The sequence below is a fragment of the Pelodiscus sinensis genome, chromosome 7 (genome assembly GCF_052426305.1).
Source record: "Pelodiscus sinensis isolate ZL-2025 chromosome 7, ASM5242630v1, whole genome shotgun sequence".
In the NCBI taxonomy this organism is placed as follows: Eukaryota; Metazoa; Chordata; order Testudines; family Trionychidae; genus Pelodiscus; species Pelodiscus sinensis.
This window is the reverse complement of record NC_143058.1, coordinates 39,176,972-39,200,943: the sequence shown is the minus strand read 5'-3', so window position 1 is coordinate 39,200,943 and position 23,972 is coordinate 39,176,972. Positions and strand designations below refer to the sequence as shown.

Genomic DNA, 23,972 nt, shown 5'->3' with positions numbered 1-23,972 from the left:
TTGCTTGGTTTTAGTAAAGGAATAGAGTGGCATAACATCAGTGCAATCTTAAAATTTTGACTGAAAACTTGATCTACGCTTACTGACAGTAAGTTGGTTTGTGTTTGTGTTTTTGGTTTGTTTTAAATTTCATTCACGTTTCTACTTACCTATAGACTTATCTGGGCTTTTTAACTAGAATGGTTTGTTCAGACTCTCATCTCAACTACACTGATGTAACCTAAGGTAACCACTTTGAAATCAGTGGGATTATCTTGATTTAAATCAGTGTGAATGAGAAATCACTGGAGCTATACCAAGTTACAACAATGTAACTGAGATAAGATTCTGGACTCTTTCACTCTTGTTTTATTCAAAAGAGTATAGACAGTAATTTTGGCAATATGTAAGCAAAGCTTTACTACTCTTGAGGAAGTATCAGAGGGGTAGCTGTGTTAGTCTGAATCTGCAAAAGTGACGAGAAGTCCTGTGGCACCTTATAGACTAACTGAAGTGTAGGAGCATAAGCTTTCGTGGGCAAAGACCCACTTCGTCAGATGCAACTGACGAAGTGGGTCTTTGCCCACGAAAGCTTATGCTCCTACACTTCAGTTAGTCTATAAGGTGCCACAGGACTCCTTGTCGCTTTTACTCTTGAGGAAAAGGTTGTAGTCCAAATTCAAGCCTAACATAAACTTGCATGGTTTCCATTGACCTCAGTAAGAGTTATACCCATTTACTGACTTCAGCACTCTAGTGCTGAATTTGCACATTATGTATTCTATTCCACAGGAACACAGACTTGAAGAATATTTCTGTAGCTGAAGTGAACTTTCCAGTCTGGGAGTTGATAGAGGGAGGTTCTTCCCCCCTAAAACCTCATTTAATATAAATATTTTTATAATTATGATTATATTCACTCTTTCCTGATGAATCATTTGAGGGGTTTAAAAGATCTTCAGCCACTACAATGAGAAATCATATTGGATTACAACGAGTTATCAATTTATCATCCATTCTGCCTAATTTTTTTGCTGGGGAATTTTGATTTGTTTTTCTGGTGTTTTTTCCCTTCATTTGTTGGGAACAGTAATATTCTATCTATGGTTTTGTGAAATTGTGTTAGTATAGTGAATGTAGATTCTATTTTCAGTTCTTTTTAAAGATACCACAAATAAGTAGCATTTAATGGACAGCCTAAAGCTTCTACACATCCTCTCTTTTTTAAGTTGCATTTTATGCAATAATAATTAACAGTATGAGCTTTGACAGTACCTCAGTTCTTTTTCCCCTTTCTCAGTTGTGGTTGGAGATCTGCATTTTTCTTTTTATTTGTATCTGTTTATGGGGATTAGGAGGGTAAGAGACTTAATTTTGATATATCTCTTCTCCCGGGTAGTCTATGTGAATGATATAAATGTATATGTAATTCAAAATTATTCCAGTCTGCCTGAGAGGCCTCAGATGGTGTGTGTCTGGGTCAAAGAAAATAAAACACACCCTCAAGAAAGTCTCCTCCACTACTTACAACATGTACATGATTGAAAAATATACCTTCTTAATATATTGAGCAGATGGAATCATATTATGGACAACTGAATTTTATGGACAACTGCATTTTTTCTACAACTGTTTAAGATGGCAGATCTGGTTTTCAAACAGTTGTATTGGTTTTAAAATCCTGGCCATTTCCGAGACTTCAGTAATGTTCATGTGTAGCTGCATTCTAACACTGTCTTTTAGGGCTTTTACTATTATGCCATAAATTGTCAACATGATCTAATCTAATCTAAGGAATTAAACATTCCCATCTCAGACACACACCTCCGGGCAACATTACATATCTAAAAACTCTGCTGCTTCAGAGCTGTTTTTGTTTTTAATCATATATAGTCCCACTATTGCTATGTCTAGACTGCAAGCCTCTTTTGAAAGAGGCTTTTTCAAAAGTATCTTTCGAAAAAGCGCTTCTAAACAACAAGAAGATTTTTTCAAAAAAGCAGCTCACTTTTTCAAAAGAGAATCTAGATGCTTTTTTTCAAAAAAGCCCTGTTTTCATGCAATAATGCCTTTTTTCAAAAGATGACTTTTGAAAAAAGGCGTTATTCCTCGTAGAATGAGGTTTACTGCCGTCGACAAAACCGCCACATTCTTTCAATTTACTGTCAACAGAATGTGGCAGTAGTCTAGTTGCAGGGACAGTTTTTTTTTTAAAAAAAGGCCACTTTTTTCAAAAAAACCCTGTAGTCTAGACACACCCTTGTGTCTCCATTATTTTAATCACTTTTGATTGGTCTATTTCATTTGCTGCTAACTGTATTGTACGTTACATGCTCTATGGGCAGAATTTGTTTTCCTGATAGCACCACTACTAACTAGATGTGCAGAAACTAATAGGGGTTGCAATCATCATGGAACAGAAGGTTCCCCATTCTGGGCTGGGATCTGTGCCTGCTGTTTTTGGCAGAGGCAGCTGATGACAACTGATACAGAACTACCTGAATTCTCCATATCTTCTCTAGGCATGTTTTGATTAAATCTCAGTATGGATGCTTATTAGAATCATAGGGTTGAAAGAGACCTCAAGAGATCATCAAATCCAACCCTCTTGCTCAAAGTAGGACCAATCCTAACTAAATAATCCCAGCTGGGGCTTTAAAACACTACATGCATTTCTCTCTACCCTCCAAGGAAAAATTCCTCACCTCTGGGCTGTGTGAATACTAACAGTGCAGAAAAACTGAACCAGATGAGAAGATGGAGTTCCCAGACTTACACTGGAGAGGTTAGCCTCTGATGGCTACTGCCATTATATTTACCTGCATCTCTGCAGGAATGGGTGATCAAAGCTCCTATTGGCTAGGAAGCAGCTCCCATTGGCCACAACCAATGGGAGCTGCGATCCCCCGCACCCACAAAGGCACAGGTAAAGACAGTGGTGAGGGGGCCCACCAGAGGTAAACCCTGGCAGACAGGGTCAGACTGAGACATGTGGGTGCCCCGGGCAGGCTAATAATTTGGCGCCCCTTCAAACAGATACAGAGTGTTAGTGGGGGCAATGGACAGGGTTCTGGGGTGTGGGGAGGGGACAGGGCTCTGCAGCAGGGGACAGGGAGCCAGTGGGGGGAGAGGGGACAGGGTTCTGCGACAGGGAACAAGGTGCCAGTAGGAGCAGGGAGTTCCCTGCACCTGCCTCCTCCTAGGACTTTTCCCCACTCCCCCCATGGAGCAGGGAAGCCCCAGCGGGCGCCTCTTCTGGGGCCAACTCCCCCCTCCTGCAGAGAAGGGTGCGCCTAGGCTGAACACCATGGCCAGCTGGCCAGGCAGCCCTCCTCTTTGCTCCAGCCCAGCTGCCCTGTGCTCAGCCCCAGGAAGCTGCGCTGCTCTCCTGCTGGCTGGGAAGCCCTTCCTCTTTCCTCCAGCTCAGCTGGATTGAGGTGCAGCCTCTCCAGCCTGAGTGTGGTGCAGCTGCACTGGAGCAAAGAGGAGCAGCTACCCAGTCAGTTGGCCATGGTGTTCAGCCCAGGTGCACCATGCTTTACCTGCGCTGGAGCAGAGGAGAAGCCTCCCATTCAGCTGGAGCGTGGTGCAGCCTTTGCTTCTGCTGAACACCGGGGCCAGCTGACCAGGCAGTTTCCCCTCTGTTCCAGCCCACATGGCGTGTGGTGCACCTGGGCTTAAAACCACTGGCCGGGCAGCCGCTCATCTTTGCTTCAGCCCAGCTGCCCTGCGCTCAGCCCAGGGAGGCTGCACCGCACTCCAGCTGAGCTGGGGCAAAGAGGAAGGGCTTCCCGATCAGCTGAAGTGCAGCTCAGCGTCCCAGGGCTCAGCAGAGGGCATCTGGGCTGAAGCAAAGAGGAGCTGCTGCCCAGCCAGCTGGCTGTGGTTTTAAGCCCAGGTGCATCACGCTCCATGTGGGCTGGAGGAGAGGGGAAGCTGCCTGGTCAGCTAGCCACGGTGTTCAGCAGAGGCTGTGCCGCACTCCAGCTGATCGGGGGCTTTCCCTCTGCTCCAGCCCATGTGGAGAGTGGTGCACTTGGGCTGAGTGCCATGGCCAGCTGGCTGGGCAGCCGCTCCTCTTTGATCCAGTGCAGCTGCACCGCGCACAGCCCGGGGAGGTTGCGCCTCGCTCCAACTGGACTGGGGCAAAAAGGAAGGGCTTCCTGATCAGCAGGAGTGTGGCACAGCCTCCGCAGGCTGAGCACAGGGCAGCTGGGAACTGCATAGCCCGTGGCAGGTGTACAGGTTGCGCAGCCCCAGTTCTGGGCATCCCCTCTTGGGCGCCCTGTGTGGCAGATTTTGCACACGGGAGAGACCAGCGCCGCCGCTCCCTAAGCTTTGCCAGCCACCCGCGGACTCGCTTTCTGTCAGCTGAATGAAAACTGAGGCTCCAGAGGCAATGCCGTTGCCTTTAACTCATCGCTCCTGAGTCTCAGCGCAGGAGCTGGGGCTGTGGGCAGGACGCGGCCGGGCGAAGCAGCTGCCACCCTACTGCATTCCATGCACCAGCCCTAGAGATGCCCACGGATGAACCGGGGTGTGTTTTAGTGCCCCTCCTCCCATAGATTGGCACCCAGGGCAGCTGCCCAGCTAGCCCAGCCCTTAATCCGGCCCTGCTGGCAAACTGGATCTGGTCCATGGGCTGGTATTTGCCCACCACTACCCTAGCATATAACAGAAAATAAACACGAGGGCACATCTAGACTATGTTTTACTTTCAAACAAAGATATGCAAATTCAGCGGGAATTTGAATTTCTTCTTCTGATCGCTTTTTTGAAAGAGTTTTTTTCAAAAAAGCAAGCAGTTGAGACACGGTTCTTTCTAAAAAAAAAACCCCTATTTTCAAAAGAAGCTTCTTCCTCAAAAATTGAGGTTTATAGGTTCTTTTGAAAAAAGGGTTGGTTATTTTCGAAAGAGCCGTGTCTAGATTGCTTGCTTTTTTGAAAAAAAAACTTTCAAAAAAGTGATCAGAAGATATGTATATTCCTGCCGAATTTGCATATCTTCTTTTGAAAGTAAAACGTAGTCCAGATGTGCCCAGAGTGAGTTGCCAAATAAAAACCCAACTGATTGATCAACCAAATACTCAGACTGTGTAATGAGATGCTGACCTCCTCAATAGTGTTTTGAGTCTGTTCATAATAGATAAGATGTTCCTATAAAATATTAATTCTTTATTACAATTATTATTATTACGCACAAACAGCCACACTTTTGATTTTTAATCTGTTAAAAGAGTTGTTGTCACATTAAAGGTCTAGAAAACATAACTAACAAGGGAAGATTAAAAAAATTGGGTTTGTTTAGTCTGGAGAAGAGAAGACTAAGTGGGGACATAATTGTTTAAATTATCTAAAAGGTTGTTACATGGAGAAAGGCAACAAATACTCTCCTTAACTTCTGATGACAGGACAAGAAGCAATGGGCTTAAATTGCAAGAGAGGTTTAGGATGGACATTAGGAGACACTTCCTAGCTGTCAGGGTGGTTAAGCACTGGAATAAATTGCCTAGGGAGGTTGTGAAATTTCCATTATTAGAGATATTTAAGAGCAGGTTAGGTAGACATCTACCAGGGATGATCTAGATGGTTCTTGGTCCTGCTGTGAAGGCAGGGGGACTGGACTTGATGATTTCTCAAGGTCCCTTCTGGTTCTAGTATTCTATTATTCTTTCTGATGCTCTGAAAGAATGCTGATAAACATTTATTTTATGGCACCCAAATATTTATGGCAACTTTGAAAATTTGAGTACCAAATTAATATTTTAAAATTATCTTAAAATATTTCAGTGGTGTCTAGGGACTTCCCTTTCATTAGGTGCCTAAATTTGAAAAGAGAAGACATTTATATTTTTGAAAAAAAATCTACAGCACATTAAAGGGGAGACTTCCCACATACCTGAAGGAAGTTATGGGCAAACCTTTCATTGGAAGACAATGTAATTTGGGTGTCTAGCTCCCCTAGCCTCCTTCGAAAATTCCAGCTAAGTTCTCTATAAGTGCTTCTTAATAATTACTAACGAAACTTAGGGTCTGTGGAGATGTCCGTGCTCTTATTGTCTTCATCTCCCTGTTAGGGTTTATGCTCAGAAGGACTTACCTTGTTGGAGAGCTTAAACATTCTTGGTTTCTATTGGTTGCCATTTTCCTGACTGACATGACAATGAGGGACTATTTATTGGTCCCTGTTAGTGGCAACTAAATCAGAGAAGAAGGATATTTTTTGTATTTCTTGGTTGTATATAGCCGTTATATCTGCTCATCTGAATTTGCTGAATTAAAATGGATATTGTACACTATCATTTGCAGTAGATGATTAGGAATTATAAATATAGTTATATTATAATTTTATGGTTATACTAATTGGTTACTACGCCACTGCTCATATACAGATACAATTGTGGGATACACAGTAGTGTATCTGATAAGCAGCTCTAAAGAAAGCCAAGAGATTAACTTGAACTATAACTCTTATATTAGGCCAATGATTTAAATGTGATATAAAAGGTTCCCGGTATTGTATTCAGTTGATCAAAACAGTTATTTAAAATATTGGACTCTAGCTATTTTCATGAATCCACATTTTTACATAGATATCAAACGTGTCTCATTTACAGGCTACATTTAAAGGATGGATGGATATTATGTATGCAGCTATTGATTCAAGAGCTGTAAGTACAATAATCGGTCTAAAGTATTTTCTTTGTATAGATTTGAGGTCTAAGTTATAACACATATATAGATAAAGAGAGAATTAAACGAAAATTAGTGAGCGAGCATGGAAAAATGAATTATTTATTGTAAACTGATAGCAAAATTGCCATTGATTTCAGTGGATGCAGGGCAAAATAAATTAAATAATAAGAGAGCTGAGCTACTGTCCCAGAAACAAGTATTTTGGACCTTTGTGTTGTGAGTTGCTGTTTTTTCAATGAATTGTTGACATGGAATGTTAGTGCTGACTTTTTTTTCCCAAAACTTGTTTTGTAGGTACTGGAACAACCTAAATATGAAGACAACCTATACATGTATCTTTATTTTGTCATCTTTATCATTTTTGGGTCTTTTTTTACCCTGAATTTATTTATTGGTGTTATTATTGATAACTTCAACCAGCAAAAGAAGAAGATAAGTATTGAAATGTGTCATCTATGTCCTAAAGGCAATATAAAGACATTGCTTTGTTGAAGTCATAAAAACATGGATTGATTGGTTCCAGGAATTTATTCTCATTGAAACCATTGAAAAACATTATTACATAAAAGCCTACCAAGAAACAGTATGTTATTGCTTCATAGTAGTCGAGGTGATGAGTAAGACACTCTTTCCCCATCCCTACGTCCCCGCTGCCAATTATTTTATGTCCTGCGGATAGTCCTTTCAATGTAACTGGAAGGCTAGCACATTCTTATTCCTGATCACTTCCTACAAAGTCTTTATATGGTTGCATCATTGATTCTAGGACATTTTATGCAAACACTTATTTTCCCTAGGTTTGTTTTTGCTTTTTGGCTGAAAATTCTGGTCCTTCTCCATCTGAAGGTTATTATTTTAAATCTGTAAAGATAATCTTCTGGGCTATTTTGAGCTATCCATTAATACAAAACAGTAATTTAGTTTTTGTGGAGTTTGTGGAGTGAATAATCCCACTAATGGAATTTATGGTGCTAGTGCCTCAATGATCCTGAACCTTCTGGAAAGCTATGATGGCACTGGACACTTGGGCACAGATTCACAGAAGATCATAAATACCCACCTGCCACTTTAATTTCATAAATCCTAGTAGCTGGTCCAACTAGAGGTCATAAAAGCTGCTCAACTGGTACCAAACTGGTAGATACCTAAGCTTGCTTGGTGCCTGGATTTTTGCAATAAAAGTTCTCTAGACTCCTGTGTTGTTACATCTGAGGATGTGTAATGCAGCCATATGTGCCAGATGTTCAGATACCTAAGACCCAGAACAATGCATGAATCAGGAGAAGATAGGTTTTGCTGCACCTAACTTTCCTGCAGGGACTAATCCAAGTGTGCTCAGAGCTCACATGCCGGCTCAGAGTCCTATAGGTGATCTTACACAAAATGATGGGGAGAGAAAGGGAAGACATCCCTTATAACTTTTAGCCCAGCCGTTAAGTTAATCACTATGTATGAGACCAACAAGTTACCCTCCACACTACATATAGAATCAACAGAAAAGATTTGAATTGCAATCTGCCATATACCACTGGCCTATGGAATACTCCAATGTGGTGTTCCTTCATTCTCTCCTGTTCAAGCTGTTCCACTGTGGATAAATAATCTTTAAAAGTCATTCAGAGCAGATGGAGTAGCTCCTGGATCTTCTGCCTCCGTGTTGAATTCTCAAATACCAGGCTACAGTGTCATTCTCATGCTCATTCTTTCTTTCCCCCAGCCCAGTGATTCTTTAATTATTTATTCAAAGTAGAACAGTTTCAAAGGGAGAGACTGCAAGCCTCACACATCAATTTTTCCCCTTGCACAGGAGTTAGGCCATCTAACTGAGGAATTACAAAATCCAGTTCAAATACTTTCACCCCATCAAATGGAGGAGGGGACTTGAATTGTGGGTTGCCCGCAACTAACCACTGCATGAAAACTTTTATGTGGGACATTCTTTTCTCCCAGATTCTTGCTCAAATCGTGTAGGTGCCCAACACAAAAAGACGGTTTGCAGCTGAGAAACCTAAGCAGAGAGCAGCACCTCCCTGTAGCCCAAATGTAGGCACCTATCTCTCAGAGAGGAGCAGGGCTTAGCACAGACCCCCTCAGATTGGCATCTTTCACTGACTATTTTATGTGAAGGCTGCCCAACAATGCTGCTTTTTGTGAGTCTCTTTGGGTATATCTACACTAGCCCCCTAGTTCGAACTAGGGTGGCTAATGTAGGCATTCGAGCTTCATTTGCATGTTCCCAGGCGGGCGCCATTTTTAAATCCCCTTAGTTCAAACTGACTGGCCGCGGCTACACGCAGTCAGAAGTTAATCCGAACTAAATCCTTAGTTCGGATTAACTGTTATTTCTCGTGCTATTAGGTGCCATCTGCTATCTCAGTTTGAGATTGGATTCCTGTGTGTGTACTGCAGGGTGGAGACTAAAATTGTGCAGGATATTTAGTTAAACTCCAGAATAGCTGAAAAATACTGATCAGTTTGTAATTAGAAAAAGAACTTCTGAAACCCAGCCATTAAGTTCAATACAACCATTAAGTCCCACAACATCTGTAGCTGGGAAATGCAAGTTTGTTAAACTCAGTAGACAATTCCAGAATTAAAAATGAACAGGCCACTTCCACCTCCTCTGAACAGCCTACTGAAAAGAAAAAATGGTCCCGGCAATATAGTGTTGATTTCTTAATGTATGGATTTACTAATTGTACTAAATCCAATCAATTACCAAGGCCCCAATGTATTATTTATAGCGAAGTGCTTGCAAATGAGAGTTTAAAGCCATCCAAGTTAAGGAGACATTTGGAAATGAGGCATGCAGAATTTATGGATAAGCCACTGGACTATTTCCAAAGCAGTGGGAACTTAATTTATTAGTTCATGTACTCAGATGGTCAACTATTTTGAATGATAAAACATGAGTAGCATCTTATTTGATTGCATATCATGTGACAAAAGCAAAAATGGTTCATATCATTTCTGAAAAAATTATTCTTCTAGCATCTGTAGATACGGTATGGAACATTTTTTATGAGAAATCTGCTGAAAAGTTGAAAACTGTTCATCTCAGTATCAACAAAGTGTCTTGGTGAATATCTGATATGGCAGAGAATTTGGAAGCCCAACTTGTAACGGGCTTATAGTCAGTTGAAGATTTTGCCATACAACTTGACATAAGTACAGATATTTCAGATTAGTTAATATTGTTGGTTTATGTGAGGTACGTATGATAAGATGATTTTAAGTAGGATTTGCTGTGTTGTTTGTCCCTGCCAATACGTAGAACCAGGGTACTGGTATTTGAAGCACTGAATGACAGCATAGTAGTGAAATGCAGATTGGAATGAAGTAACTGTAAAGGAATACGTGATGCTGCAGCAAATATGACTGGAAAGAATAGTGGAGTTGTGAAGAAATCTTAGAGGTAGCTGAAAATGGCATATTTGGAATCATTGCTTCATTCACCATGAAGCTTTGGCATCCAGGGGTATTCTTTCTGATCCAATGGAAGTATTGAAGGAAGCAGTGCAAATTGTGAACTTTTTAAAAGGGAGTTCATTTAACTGCAGGCTTTTTGAAATGCTGTTCACAGAAATGGGAGTGCAACACATACACTTGCTATTTCACACTGAAGTAAAGTGGCTTCAGTGGGGCTGAATGCTTACCAGGGTGTACAAACTCAAGAATAAAGTTTGTGGTTTTTTCATGGAGAAATGATCAAACTTAGCATCAAATGATGACAGCTGGTTAACAAATTTGTCATACCTTTCTGATATTTTTTTCGATTTTAAATGAACTAAACATTAAGTTGCCAGGCAGATTCAATGATTTATTTAGACACTATGAAGAGATAAAAGTAATCCAAAAGTCGTTGGCACTGGGGCAGCTATTACATGTTCTCAGCACTCTTATGACACATGAAGGAGAACAACATCAATGATGATTGAGTGAAATTAAAAGTTATACAGTTACATCTGGCTACTCTGTTTGACAGTTTTAATCACTATTTCCCAGCAAACAGGTTTAAATTTTTAAATGAAAACACAGGATAAAATATCCTTTTGCTTTTGAAAATACTGCGGCAATAATGCAGTTAAATCTGACCCCTGAGCAAGATAATGAACTGCTGCATCTCACCAGTGATTATACCCTGAGAACATGATACAAATCAATAAACTTGTCATTCTTTTTGGTCAGTGTTTTCAAAGATCTGCTGCTAAGTAAAATAAGTGTGTTCTTTTGTTGCTGCCTTTCACAACATGTGTGAAGTGTGATTTTCAACTATGACAATATTAAAAACAAAAGAAAGAAATCGACTTAACAGTGGACCTGATATGTGGGTAGCACTTTCATCCTGGATTCTGACTGGAATGAGATTATAAGGAACAAACAGGCTCACCAATTACATTAAGACAAGTATCTCAATGTGATTAAATTAAGGCTACATCTACACTGCAGAGTTTTTGTACAAAAATGGCTGTTTTTGTGCAAAAACTTACGGAGCATCCACACTACAAGCACATTCTTGCACAAGAAAAAGTACAGTAAATCGTAAGAACACAGGGCTTTTTGTGCAGGAGTTATTCCTCTTTCTACGAGGAATAAGCCTTTTTGTGCTAAAATGGCCATCAGAGCTTTCTTGCGCAAGAGAGCGTCCACACTGCCATGGATGCTCTTGTGCAAAACCACATCTCTTGGGCAAAAACACATGGCAGCGTGGACGCGCTCTTGTGCAAGAACTCTTACACAAAAAGTTCTTGTTCAAGAAGTCTGTAGTGTAGATGTAGCCTTAATGTTTTCTTTATAAGTAATGGTTTTGTCTTGTGTCATTTACGTGCAGTGGATAAAGCTGGGATGTATTGTTAATATTTATGAAAACTCTAAAGAGATATAATTATTGGGTCGTGGGCATACATTATTTTCCCCAACTGGGTCACAAGAAAAATTTGTTTGAAAACCACTGCTCTAGAGGTTTCTCTTTTGAAAACTCCCAAGGTCACCGATTCCCTGACCTTGTGGGTATGCTCCCATCATCCAAGTGCAAAACTCCTTTCTTTTTGAACCGAGGAAGATTCACTTGGGAACTTCTTCCTGTGGGGTACCCCAAGCTCTTTTATCACAACAGAGACCTTGAAAAAACAAACTGTAATCTCTCATATATGGCCTTTCAGTCCTCGGCATGCATATAAAGACTTCCTATTACCTTCCAGGACACAAGAATCAGATCATGGCATGAACATGGCAACACTCAGCATCACCTGCCTAAGTTCCTTTGTGAATCTTGCCTTTGGTGTCTTAGACCATTATTAGGAAAATGAGAGCCACATCTTCCTCAGTTCTTTTTGAACCATGGTTTGTTATGCATCTGAGGAATCTCCCTGTTGTGCCAAGTCTTCCTGATGGATATTCTTTAAAATCTTTACTTACACTAACTCTTCAGATAGACAAAACTGTAAGGGGAAGCTGAGTTGTAAATCTACAGCATACTAGTATGCTGTGCACTGAATATCTCTGGGTGTGTCTAGACTACATGCCTCCTTCGACGGAGGCATGTAGATTAGCCAGATCGGAAGAGGGAAATGAAGCCGCGATTAAAATAATCGCGGCTTCATTTAAATTTAAATGGCTGCCCCGATCTGCCGATCAGCTGTTTGTCGGCAGATCGGGGGAGTCTGGACGCGATGCCCCGACAAAGAAGCCTTTCTTCATCGACACAGGTAAGCCTCGTGAAACCAGGTTTACCTGTGCCGATGAAGAAAGGCTTCTTTGTCGGGGCATCGCGTCCAGACTCCCCCGATCTGCCGACAAACAGCTGATCGGCAGATCGGGGCAGCCATTTAAATTTAAATGAAGCCGCGATTATTTTAATCGCGGCTTCATTTCCCTCTTCCGATCTGGCCAATCTACATGCCTCCGTCGAAGGAGGCATGTAGTCTAGACACACCCTCTGTGAACTCTTCAACTACATACTGACAGACCTTAGGCTATGTCTAGACTGCAAGCCTCTTTCGAAAGATACTTTCGAAAAAGCCTCTTTGGAAAAAGAGCGTCTAGACTGCAAGCAGAACTTTAGAAAAAGCAAGCCGCTTTTTTCGAAAGAAAGCAACGAGTGAGTCTGGATGCTCTCTTTCTAAAAAGCCCTGTTGGCATTCAAGAATGCCTTTTTTCAAAAGAGCACTTTCGAAAAAAGGCGTTCTTCCTCGTGGAATGAGGTTTACCACCGTCGAAAGCAAAGCCACGTTCTTTCGATTTAATTTCGAAAGAACGTGGCTGCAGTTTAGACGCAGGTGAAGTTTTTTCGAAAAAAGGCTCCTTTTTTTGAGAAAACCCCTGAGTCTGGACACAGTCGCTCTGGACAGTGCAGTCTAGACGCTCTCTTTCGAAAGAGGCTTTTTCGAAAGATACTTTCAAAAAAGCCTCTTTCGAAAGAGGCTTGCAGTCTAGACATAGCCTTAGTGTGCATTGGAGTACCGCGGGGAACTTTTAATGGCATGGCAACAGAAGCCACATGGACCCTAATTGTATGGCATGGTAATGTGCCATACATAGATTTACACTTCATATTATTGCACAGTAAGGCTAAGTCTACACTGGCATGATTTTCCGGAAATGCTTTTAACGGAAAAGTTTTCGGTTAAAAGCATTTTCGGAAAAGAGCATCTAGATTGGCACGGACGCTTTTCCACAAAAGCACTTTTTGCGGAAAAGCGTCCGTGCCAATCTAGACGTGCTTTTGCGCAAAAAAGCCCTGATCGCCATTTTAGCCTTCAGGGCTTTTTTGCACAAAACAGTACTGTGCTGTCTACACTGGAACTCTTGCACAAATGATTTGCGCAAGAGGGCTTTTGCCTGAACGGGAGCAGCATAGTATTTCCGCAAGAACACTGATGATCTTACATGAGATCATCAGTGTTCTTGCAGAAATTCAAGCGGCTAGTGTAGACAGCTGGCAAGTTTTTCCTCAAAAGCAGATGATTTTGCAGAAAAACTTGCCAGTCTAGACACAGCCTAAATGTTTGTCCAGATAAGTCCTTAATATCTGTTACTCTTAGCAAGCTCATTTTTTTCATGACCCTCAAAGACCTTGGATCCCAGTGCCAATCTGTTACCTAAGTCAGAAAACAGTTTTCATTTCAATACCGATATTAGAAAGAACCTCAAGAATTCAGGTGCTGTACCTTTATGCTGTCTATATCCTAGGTGGCGCTGACATTTCAGCAGTGCCCTGGAAATGCCCTCATCAAACAGGACTGACTTTTAGAGTTCATGTCAGATGCCAACTATTTTCTCTCTAACCCTCTGGAAACAATAGGAAGAAGAGAAAATATATTGAAAAAGATACCCAAACATAAGGGGATAGCACCATAGAAAAAAGTAGTAATAGTATTTTTCTTGGAAAAGCATCAATTGGTCATTGACATTTCTGGATCCTTCTGATCTCCATGTTCAACCTCGTCTCTCTAGTGCCAAAGACACCATCAGCATCTCCTGTTCATATAATCTTTGCCTTACCAATGTCATTTAATTGGACTCCTTTCCCAGATGTCTTCTCTTCCAAGCAGTCTCCGAAGAGGCAGACTTGTTTCATTCAGTTGCCCTATCCCAGTTACCCTGATTCATTCCTACAACTAATTCCTCCTTCCATTTTAGAATTTGTATTCCCAAAGACCATTTCTTTCCTTCAACAGACATCTAATAGAAGGCCTTTCCATCACAGAAAACTACAGAGAAAGGAAAAAGTATTCAGGAGACCCAGGGAAGCGCAAACCTTCTGAAGGCAGAATGGTGAAAACCACAGAAATAGGACAGGTTCCTTCAGGGCCTGTAAGAAGTGTGAAGATTTCTGAGGGAAAAGCACAGATCTGTATGGACTGGAGGCAGTGGGAAACGAGCTTGACGAAGCACTATAAAGGAAGTTTTCATGGCCAATATGGCATGGTGCCTACAGCACGCATTAGGGATATGGTACACATGTTATACTGAAAGAATGTCACAGGATCTTTATAGGGGGATCAGGCAAAACACCACATTTATTGACAACGTAACATTACCCTGTTATATGTATATTCACACATACTCTCTCTCTCACACACACACACAAACATAGTCTTCTCATTGCTTAAAGTTATCAGTCTGTGCTCACCTTAAATCACTGCCCAGGTGAGTTAAATGCAAGGAGGAGAGGGAGTGTCTCTCATTCTAGACCAATGCTCCGATCTTGACAAGACGAGACCCGGAGATTCATGCAGGATGCCCTGTCTTTTATAAGATTTTTCTCCCATTCAAGTCTATACATTCTGCTGTGTCAGTTCTTAACCAACCACCATTTTAATATGTTTGTCTGGAAGTTATTCTTTGCCAATTGACATCATCATGTTGTGCCTCCTTCCCAGTGTTTATTTCAAAGCTATCTTGTTTGTAAAAGGGTGCTTGTTCTTAACTCTCCAAGGCCATCCATAATATCCTCCATTGGTCTGCTTTGTATTTGGCCTCAGTATATGGTACCTTGATGCGTCTTCTACAAACACATTCCAAACTCATTCACTCCCCAGGAACTACACAATCATTTCACACATGGGAAAACCTATACAATTGTTCATACAAAAGGTATCAATCTATTTCAATATAAAACTTCTATTAGTACAAACTTTTAATCATTCACCATATATTCTTTATAACGCTAATGTATATTCTAATCACTTCTGAGAGCAATAGTGTGATCATGCTAAATCACAAGAATCCTTCTGATTACTGTTTTGACATCATATACAGACACAAGGGCTATGTCTAGACTGGCATGATTTTCCGCAAATGCTTTTAACGGAAAAGTTTTTCCGTTAAAAGCATTTGCGGAAAAGAGTGTCTAGATTGGCACGGACGCTTTTCTGCAAAAGCACTTTTTGCGGAAAAGCGTCTGTGCCAATCTAGACGCGCTTTTGCACAAGAAAGCCCCGATCGCCATTTTCGCAATCGAGGCTTTTTTGTGCAAAACAATACCACATTGTCTACACTGGCCCTCTTGCGCAAAAGCATTTGCGCAAGAGGGCTTTTGCCTGAACGGGAGCAGCATAGCATTTCTGCAAGAACACTGACAATCTTACATGAGATCATCAGCGTTCTTGCAGAAATTCAAGCGGCCAGGGTAGACAGCTGGCAAGCTTTTCCGCAAAAGCAGTTGCTTTTGCGGAAAAACTTGCCAATCTAGACGCAGCCAAGCAGTTTGCCTGATGCTAACCAGAGAAGAGCGATGGACAGAGTTACAGTTCTTTAATATTCATTCTTACACTACAATTAAGCTATATTTTATGAAACATTGTAATACTCTGTTGTCTACTCACCTAGATTCAAGTCCCTGCTCTGAATCAGGCATAAGAGGCTAACTGAAACTCAGAACATATTCATTCAACATTACTACTAGATTTAGCTCCACAGTTTGATGCCAGGTTTGACAGCTGCTTTACAATTTTTTTACTTGAGAATTCCTCAGACTATCAGTCATCCAGTTTACCAGCTTAATATGAACAGGGTTCCTGAAGAAGAAAAAGAGATTATCAGTAGCTGTAGCTCTTTGAGTAATATCTGTAAATATTCAAACTCCTTGCACACCTTCCCCACTTCCTCCTAGTTCCCTGTTATCTTGGACTATGAGATGGTTTGATTCACACCTCTCTTACATAACCTTGGGCCATGAACATTGGGGATGCAGTGGCAAAGTTTTCCAGAAGGTTCTGAATCACCATGGTGCAGGTACTTGGAATCCTATATATTCACAGAATATATAGAGGCACTCCTCAAAGAATTACAGTTTCTAGTGAGTCTCCTGTCTTTACCTATAATTGCTTGCCAGAGTCCTTCTCCTCCTTCCTTCTACAGTAGGAACATCTAGATTTGTAAGCTTTATTGTCACAATTAAGAAGGGTGAGGGAAGTGAAGTGCAGGGAAAAGTAAAACTCACAAAAAGTAGTGGTAAGTAATTGTCTCTTGTCCTTTTTCCCTTCCTTATTAAACAGTAGAAATATGTAGAACTGCATGAGAATATCGCAAGCGGTAGATAAAATACATTAAATGATTGCTTGTAAAGAAAGATCCCAATGTTTGAAAAAAATCAGCCTCACATCAGAGTGTGCTACAGAAGAGTGAGGACTGGTCCAGATAGCAATATTAAAAATGCCCACATCCATTGCTTCACCAGGTTGCCAAAGGTGACTAAACTTCTTGTTCAGTGAGCCTTGACTCTGAAAGAGGTTGGTTATTTTACCCATTCATTTGTATGAAAGTGCTTGAATTTGATCACCTGCCTAATATTGACAGGATGTTAGAGACTTGTCTGTAATACCATGGGACCTGAAACTAAAACATCATGAGTTTAATAACTGATTAGCTCCTATTACTTGATGCCTTTAATGCATGTCAGTGTTTAACACCACAGGAAGGTAATATAAAAGCTGTTGATAGTAGTATGTCTTCTTTGAACTTCTAGTGAGGATATATTTATAACGTGTTTCCACAATACAATACAGAGTTATAACAGACACTTAATTTTCTTTTTAATCCCTTATCTCTTTTTAATGTGAGTAAAAGATCTGAAAGATTATGAACGTCAATATGGTTATAACCAGTTTTGATTTTATTTTCTTACTTTGGAGGCCAAGACATCTTTATGACAGAAGAACAGAAGAAATACTACAATGCAATGAAAAAGCTGGGATCCAAAAAACCACAAAAACCTATACCTAGGCCAGGGGTAAGAATCCTTTTAATCTATCTAGGCTAAAAGGTCAGTTTAAAAGAAAAGAAAAAATATCAGCTTATAAAAAATTTATTTAAAGTTCACATTTGCATACAAACTGGATATTTGATCTGTAAAACCTCATATACAAGTTGTCATTAAGGTAACTAAAAGTAGAAAATGTAAACACACGAAGGAAAGTGTCTTTTCTACCTGCTACCATATTTTTTTTCTTTTTTGATATGTAAAGAGGACAAGATCATAGAATCAGAATACTATTATGCCCCACTGTAAATAATAATAATAAATCATTGGTATACTGTCTGCTTTCATTGTAGCAGTCCTAAGAAGAAAAATCTGTCAGTTTACTCAGCAATAAAGAATATGTATATATTAAGGTTGGGATTTTCAAAAGAGTCTGAGGGATTTAGATGCCCAAATCTTATTAAAATTCACTTTGAATTGGTTGTCTAAATATTTTAGGATTCTTTGAAAATCCTATTATATTTTAACATGTTATAGGTGAGCTTGTGGAAACACCTGTCAAGTTATCTAATGTTTTCTCATGCGATTCTCTAATTTTAGTTGCTTAAAATTTTGCCACGTTTTTATCATTTAGGTTAAAATTTCTCATTGCTCCCTTCTTTAGGGTGATTTTTTCTGAAAAGTGTCAGCAAAAATGACCCATACTATTTCCAGAGTTTGAGGGAAAAACAAGAAGTTTTACCGACATTAAAGAATTTGTCCAATAATTTTTGGAAGAACTTTTAAGATTAGAAAGAATGCTAAGATTGCAAAGTCAACCATTCAAAAATTAAGACATGCCATAATCAGAGCTGTTAGAATTATGCGACCTTAACTCCCATCTCTTTGTATGCATTAGGTATAGTCTTTAATTACATGGTCACAAACTATTTTTCTACACAACCTCTGTCTCAATTAGAGCATAGAATGGACAGAATGAATGAGACAGAGGTTTGGTGACCGGATGTGCCAATTTTATAGGGACAGTCCTGATACTGGGGGCTTTGTCTTACTTAGATGCCTTTTACCACCACCCCTGTGCCAATTTTTCACGCATGCTGCCTAGTCACTTTAGATCAGGGATGGGTCAGATCCAAATCAGGTTTGTCAAGCCTTTGGATCCGACCTCTGGCCACCCCACTGGAACCCTCAGGCAGGCTCCCGGCCCACCACAGACCCAGGCTGCTCAAAGTGGATGGCTGCTTCATGTATCTCTCTGTGTTGCACACCTCTTTGTGTGTGGGGGCGGGGGAAAGGGGAAGGGGACTTCACGTGCTGTTCCTGCTCCCAGCACAATCATCAAAGCTCCCATTAGCCAATGGAACAGCCAGCTGTTTTGAGTAGCCTGTGGCTGCAGCAGGAAGGGAGCCTATCTGAGGATCCTGGTGGGCTGCTGGCTGGGAGCTGCCTACGTAAGCGCCTCCTTGCCAGAGCCTACTTTTGACATCCCACCTCCTTGCACACGGTCACCAGTCTCTCCTGCCCCATGTCACCACCTAAACCCTCTGCATCCTCTTTCCTGCAGGTCACAACTCCCTCCTAGAGCCTGTACCCTCTGCTGCATTCCAATCCACACCTGCACCTCCCTCCCACATCACAACTCCCTCCAAAACCCTGCACGCCCTCCTACACCACTCCTCCAGGTCAGAATAATCTCCTGAATCCATACGCTTTCCTGGACCCTGCACTGCAATCACCTGCCCTGGGTAACAAATTCCCCCAAATTCCCTATCAAGCCCCACACCCTCTTCTCCACACAGTCCTCTACCCTGAGCTCCCTTTTACATCCAACCTCAGTCCCAGATCTACACCTCCTCCATAGAAAAGTGATGCCCTTGACCACTTACCAAAATCTTGGAGTGGCTCCCATATCAAAAATTACTACCCACCACTCCCTGCCTTAGATGCTGGGTAAAACTATCACAACAAGTATATGCAAGGGAGTGAATTAAGCTCTAATATTTATATGATTAATTTGACAAGGCTGCCTTTTTACTGAAATTGCATAGACTATATTATTAAGACATTTTCTTTTCTTCTTCCAATATAATATAGAATAGAAAAAATAATTGTAAGATTTGCATTGAATGGTTATCTTTTTCCCCCCCAGAACAAATTCCAAGGCATGGTATTTGATTTTGTGACAAAACAAGTATTTGATATTGCCATCATGATTCTTATCTGCCTCAATATGGTCACCATGATGGTAGAAACAGATGATCAGAGTGAAGAGATGCAAACAATTTTGCAGCGGATTAACCTGGTGTTTATTGTCCTTTTCACTGGGGAATGTGTTCTGAAACTGATTTCACTCCGTTATTACTACTTCACCATAGGCTGGAATATTTTTGATTTTGTGGTTGTCATTCTCTCCATAGTAGGTAAGAATTATTTGTTATATTAAAAAGACGCTAAAATGAGTGGAAGACGAAAATTTACTTAAGGTGCTTCTTATTTGGCTTTTGTTATTACAGTGTTTATAACTAAGCAATTTAACTTTCCATTTCCTGTAATTTTATCTAGAGTAAATATCAACTATATTAGGAATAAATTGTATGAGAGAATTGAAAAGAATGTCTTCTGTCATTCTCAGTGTCAGGAATTACACATTATCTTCTCTTAAACTATGACATGTTTTACATAATGTATATTAAAATTAAAGTAGAAACTATAAAGTACATTTACTTGATATATAAAATTTTTGTAATCCTATAAACCATGATTGTATGATTTGAAAGTATTTGCAATCCTCCATCATTCTGATACTGTAGTAAAGAAAGATTAAATTGCTGTAAAATATCTCCTTCTTAACTTACTAGCTTCTGTTTTTTTACAGGTATGTTTCTCGCAAAGGTGATTGAAAAATATTTTGTGTCCCCCACCTTATTCAGAGTTATCCGACTTGCTAGAATAGGTCGTATCCTCCGTCTCATTAAGGGTGCAAAAGGGATCCGCACTCTGCTTTTTGCTTTGATGATGTCTCTTCCTGCTTTGTTTAATATTGGTCTCCTGCTTTTCCTGGTCATGTTTATCTATGCCATATTTGGAATGTCCAACTTTGCCTATGTTAAGAGGGAAGCTGGGATTGATGACATGTTCAACTTTGAAACTTTTGGAAATAGCATGATCTGCCTATTTCAAATTACCACGTCAGCTGGTTGGGATGGCTTGTTAGCTCCAATTCTTAACAGTGGAGAACCAGACTGTGACCCTAATAAACCCCATCCAGGAAGCTCTGTTAAGGGAGATTGTGGTAACCCTTCCGTTGGGATTTTCTTTTTTGTCAGTTATATTATCATATCATTTTTAGTTGTAGTAAACATGTATATTGCTGTTATTTTGGAGAACTTCAGTGTCGCTACAGAAGAAAGTGCTGAGCCCTTAAGTGAGGATGACTTTGAGATGTTTTATGAGGTTTGGGAAAAATATGATCCAGATGCAACCCAGTTCATGGAATTTGAGAAACTGTCTGATTTTGCAGCTGCGCTTGATCCGCCTCTTCATTTACCAAAACCAAATAAAGTTCAGCTTATTGCAATGGATCTGCCCATGGTGAGCGGTGACAGAATTCACTGCCTTGATATCTTGTTTGCTTTTACAAAGCGTGTTTTGGGGGAAAGTGGAGAGATGGATGCACTTCGAATACAAATGGAAGATCGATTTATGGCTTCCAACCCTTCAAAAGCCTCCTATGAACCAATTACAACCACATTAAAACGGAAACAAGAGGAGGCATCTGCTATCATTATTCAGCGTGCTTTCAGACGTTATCTTTTAAGACGAACAGTAAAACAGGCTTCATTTGTATACAACAAAAATAAAATCCAAGGAGGTGTTGGTCAATGTATCAAAGATGAAATTCTTCTTGACAAGTTAAATGAAAATTCATTTACAGAGAAAACAGACATGACCACCTCAACAGCAGTTTGTCCACCTTCCTATGATTGTGTCACAAAGTCTGTCAAAGAAAAACATGAAAAGGAAGACAAAGATGTCAGAAAGAAGCAAAAATAAAATGCAAGCAAACAATTCTGTTTGTGTGAAAAGTTGTTTACAGCCTGTGATGGTGATGGTGATGTGTTTGTGTCCACGGGACTCCTGTAGGAGGTCTATGCCAAACAGACAGTTTTTACAAATATATTGTATACATAAGGACAGTGCCTATAACAAGCCAGTGACCCCTTCTCAGTAAACTGTGACTATAAAATGGGGAAACAACCTTGACTGGAGGTTACTATTTTCACTACCAGCTGACACTGCTGAAGAGGAGAGATAAAATGGCTATTCAGACTGTAGGGACCACTGAAAGGGATTCAAACAAATAATTTTTTGTGTGTTTAGCATAAAACAATAAAGTAACTGTATCCACTGATTGCATTTCAACTGCCACATTTGTCATATTTTTACAAATTCTGTGTTGGTGGATTCATCTTTTTTTTTAATCATATGTTTATTATATGTAACTATTTTTGTAAATGGGGTTTATGTTGGGGAAAGGGGTTAAGCATTACTTTACAGGTATGAGGACCAGGTGTTCTATAATATGATTCTCTAATATACACACAAATTATTTGCATGAAGGCATGCTGCACTTATAGATCATGCATGAAAAAATTAAGTCACAGAGAACAACAGTTTTTTATCTACTCATTGTTTCTGGGAGGGAGTAATAAATTCTGAGGTGCTGAGGTGCTTAATTAATGTATTCATGTTGTGTCAGATCAGACAAGTCTTTATATGCCTGTAAAGTTCTCTATAATCCACCAGATCAGAACAGATGGATTATTTTTACACAGACCATTAAATCTCAGCAAATGTAAACTTCATTGTAAGGTCTGGAGTTAAAGGTTTTGTCTTTGTCAAATGGTTTTCTGTATAAAAATATTAAAAGAACTTGCCCTAGAAAACAGAATTGACCAAAAAGAACCCTTTATAAAATTGTTCTGCTTTATCCCGCAGTATTGTTTGGCCATCTTCAGCTCTCAGTAAGGTTGACATTGTATATGTTAATGAAAAGCCCTCTATTATGTAAATAGTAATTTTACCATGTGGTGCATGTTTGAGCAAACAAATAATGACATGAGCACATTTATTGCATCAAATATGTACCACAATAAGTGTAGTGTGCAAGCTTTCAACAGGTAAAATTATGTATTCTCTATCATTATAGATAGTTTGGATGCTGTCAATGCATGTTTATACTGCCTATGCTGCTGTTCTTTCAACAGTCCAGAATTCTTAATTATGGGAAGCCATACATCAGAGGTAACGAGAAACAAATTGTTCAACAAGACCTCATTTCTTCACTTCATTAAGCAATAGTTTGCACCTAATTTAAGAGCTTTGTTTTAAATTTCAAAATCTTACGTGAAAACATATGGTGTATAGCCAAACTGTACAGATGTGTTGCAAACTGCTAAACCTGTTGAAAATAATGTGGTTAGAATTTTATAAGCAAATATAAATATTGTATAAAACCATTTTATTTTATTTTTCAGCATTATGTACATAAAATAAGAAATGAATTTTATCTTCAGGTTGATGTCACAGCCATTTTTGTTACTTTCTGACCATAGCACTTTTTCATGGAAGTATTTCAGAATATAAGAAATGAAGATAAGAATGGGTAATTGTAGGTTTCTGGGTTTTTTATTATCTTTAAAAACATTTCCATTTGAAATATTCTGATAATTTTTGCAACATAAGTGAACAATTTGCTTGATTTCAAAAGGCTATATTTTTTTGCTTTGGAAAAGGATGCAAATTTTGCTTGAATTTCTAGCAGTGCCTGCATAAGTATTTATTTATATTTTTATTCTTTTTGATTCATGCTGCATTATATTATTAATATATATCTCGGTCCACAATATTTTTTCACAAAAGCAAAGTAGCAAAATTGTATAATTAAACAGATCAGGACATTTTATGTTTCTTACACAGGAAAATTACATATAGACTCCTTTTATTAAAACTATTGACTTATACTGTATTAGTGAACTGCATGCAGGACGATGCTATTACCCTAACTAATGCTAAACAACATTACCAATGCGCCGAAATAATAAAGATTACATTTTTTAATTGTATTTCCTTGTCTGTTTTTATTAATTAAAATTAATGTAAGCTCAAAGGTATTATGCTATGCACTGGGGATGTGAAAGTATAACCGTATATATGGTTAACTGATGAGCTTGGGTTCATCAGTTAATGTTCACAGTTACATGCAGAAGTTTGGTATGTGTGGGCAGCCGGTTTCTTGTGCACCAGCTCCTAGGAAGCCACCTCCTCCCTACCCCTGCATTTAACCACTGATTTTAAGATCAGATGGGACCACTATGATCATCTAGGCTGACTTCCTGCATAATACAGGCTATAGAATAGCATCTAATAATTCCTGCTATAATCATAACTGCGGATTCAGCTAGAATAGACTTAAAGACATCCAATCTTGATTTTAAAAAAAATCAGTGGAGAAACAGATTGTTCCAATGATTAATAAAGGTCACTATTAAGTAACTGTGTACTATTTTAGTCTGAATTTGAATCTCTTAAA

At 39.7% G+C, this 23,972-nt stretch overlaps 1 protein-coding gene across 1 annotated transcript in view; it reads left to right on the top strand.

The window, feature by feature from the left end:
- Nucleotides 1-23,565, top strand: part of LOC102463247 (sodium channel protein type 1 subunit alpha) — a 119,152-nt gene extending 95,587 nt beyond the window's left edge. The window contains exons 22-26 of the mRNA XM_075933529.2: nucleotides 6,597-6,650; nucleotides 6,970-7,107; nucleotides 17,306-17,410; nucleotides 19,530-19,800; nucleotides 20,256-23,565. Of these exons, the coding sequence (XP_075789644.2) occupies nucleotides 6,597-6,650; nucleotides 6,970-7,107; nucleotides 17,306-17,410; nucleotides 19,530-19,800; nucleotides 20,256-21,433 (1,746 nt within the window). The 3' untranslated portion in view covers nucleotides 21,434-23,565. The remainder of the gene's footprint in view (nucleotides 1-6,596; nucleotides 6,651-6,969; nucleotides 7,108-17,305; nucleotides 17,411-19,529; nucleotides 19,801-20,255) is intronic.
- Nucleotides 23,566-23,972: the final 407 nt, after the last annotated feature.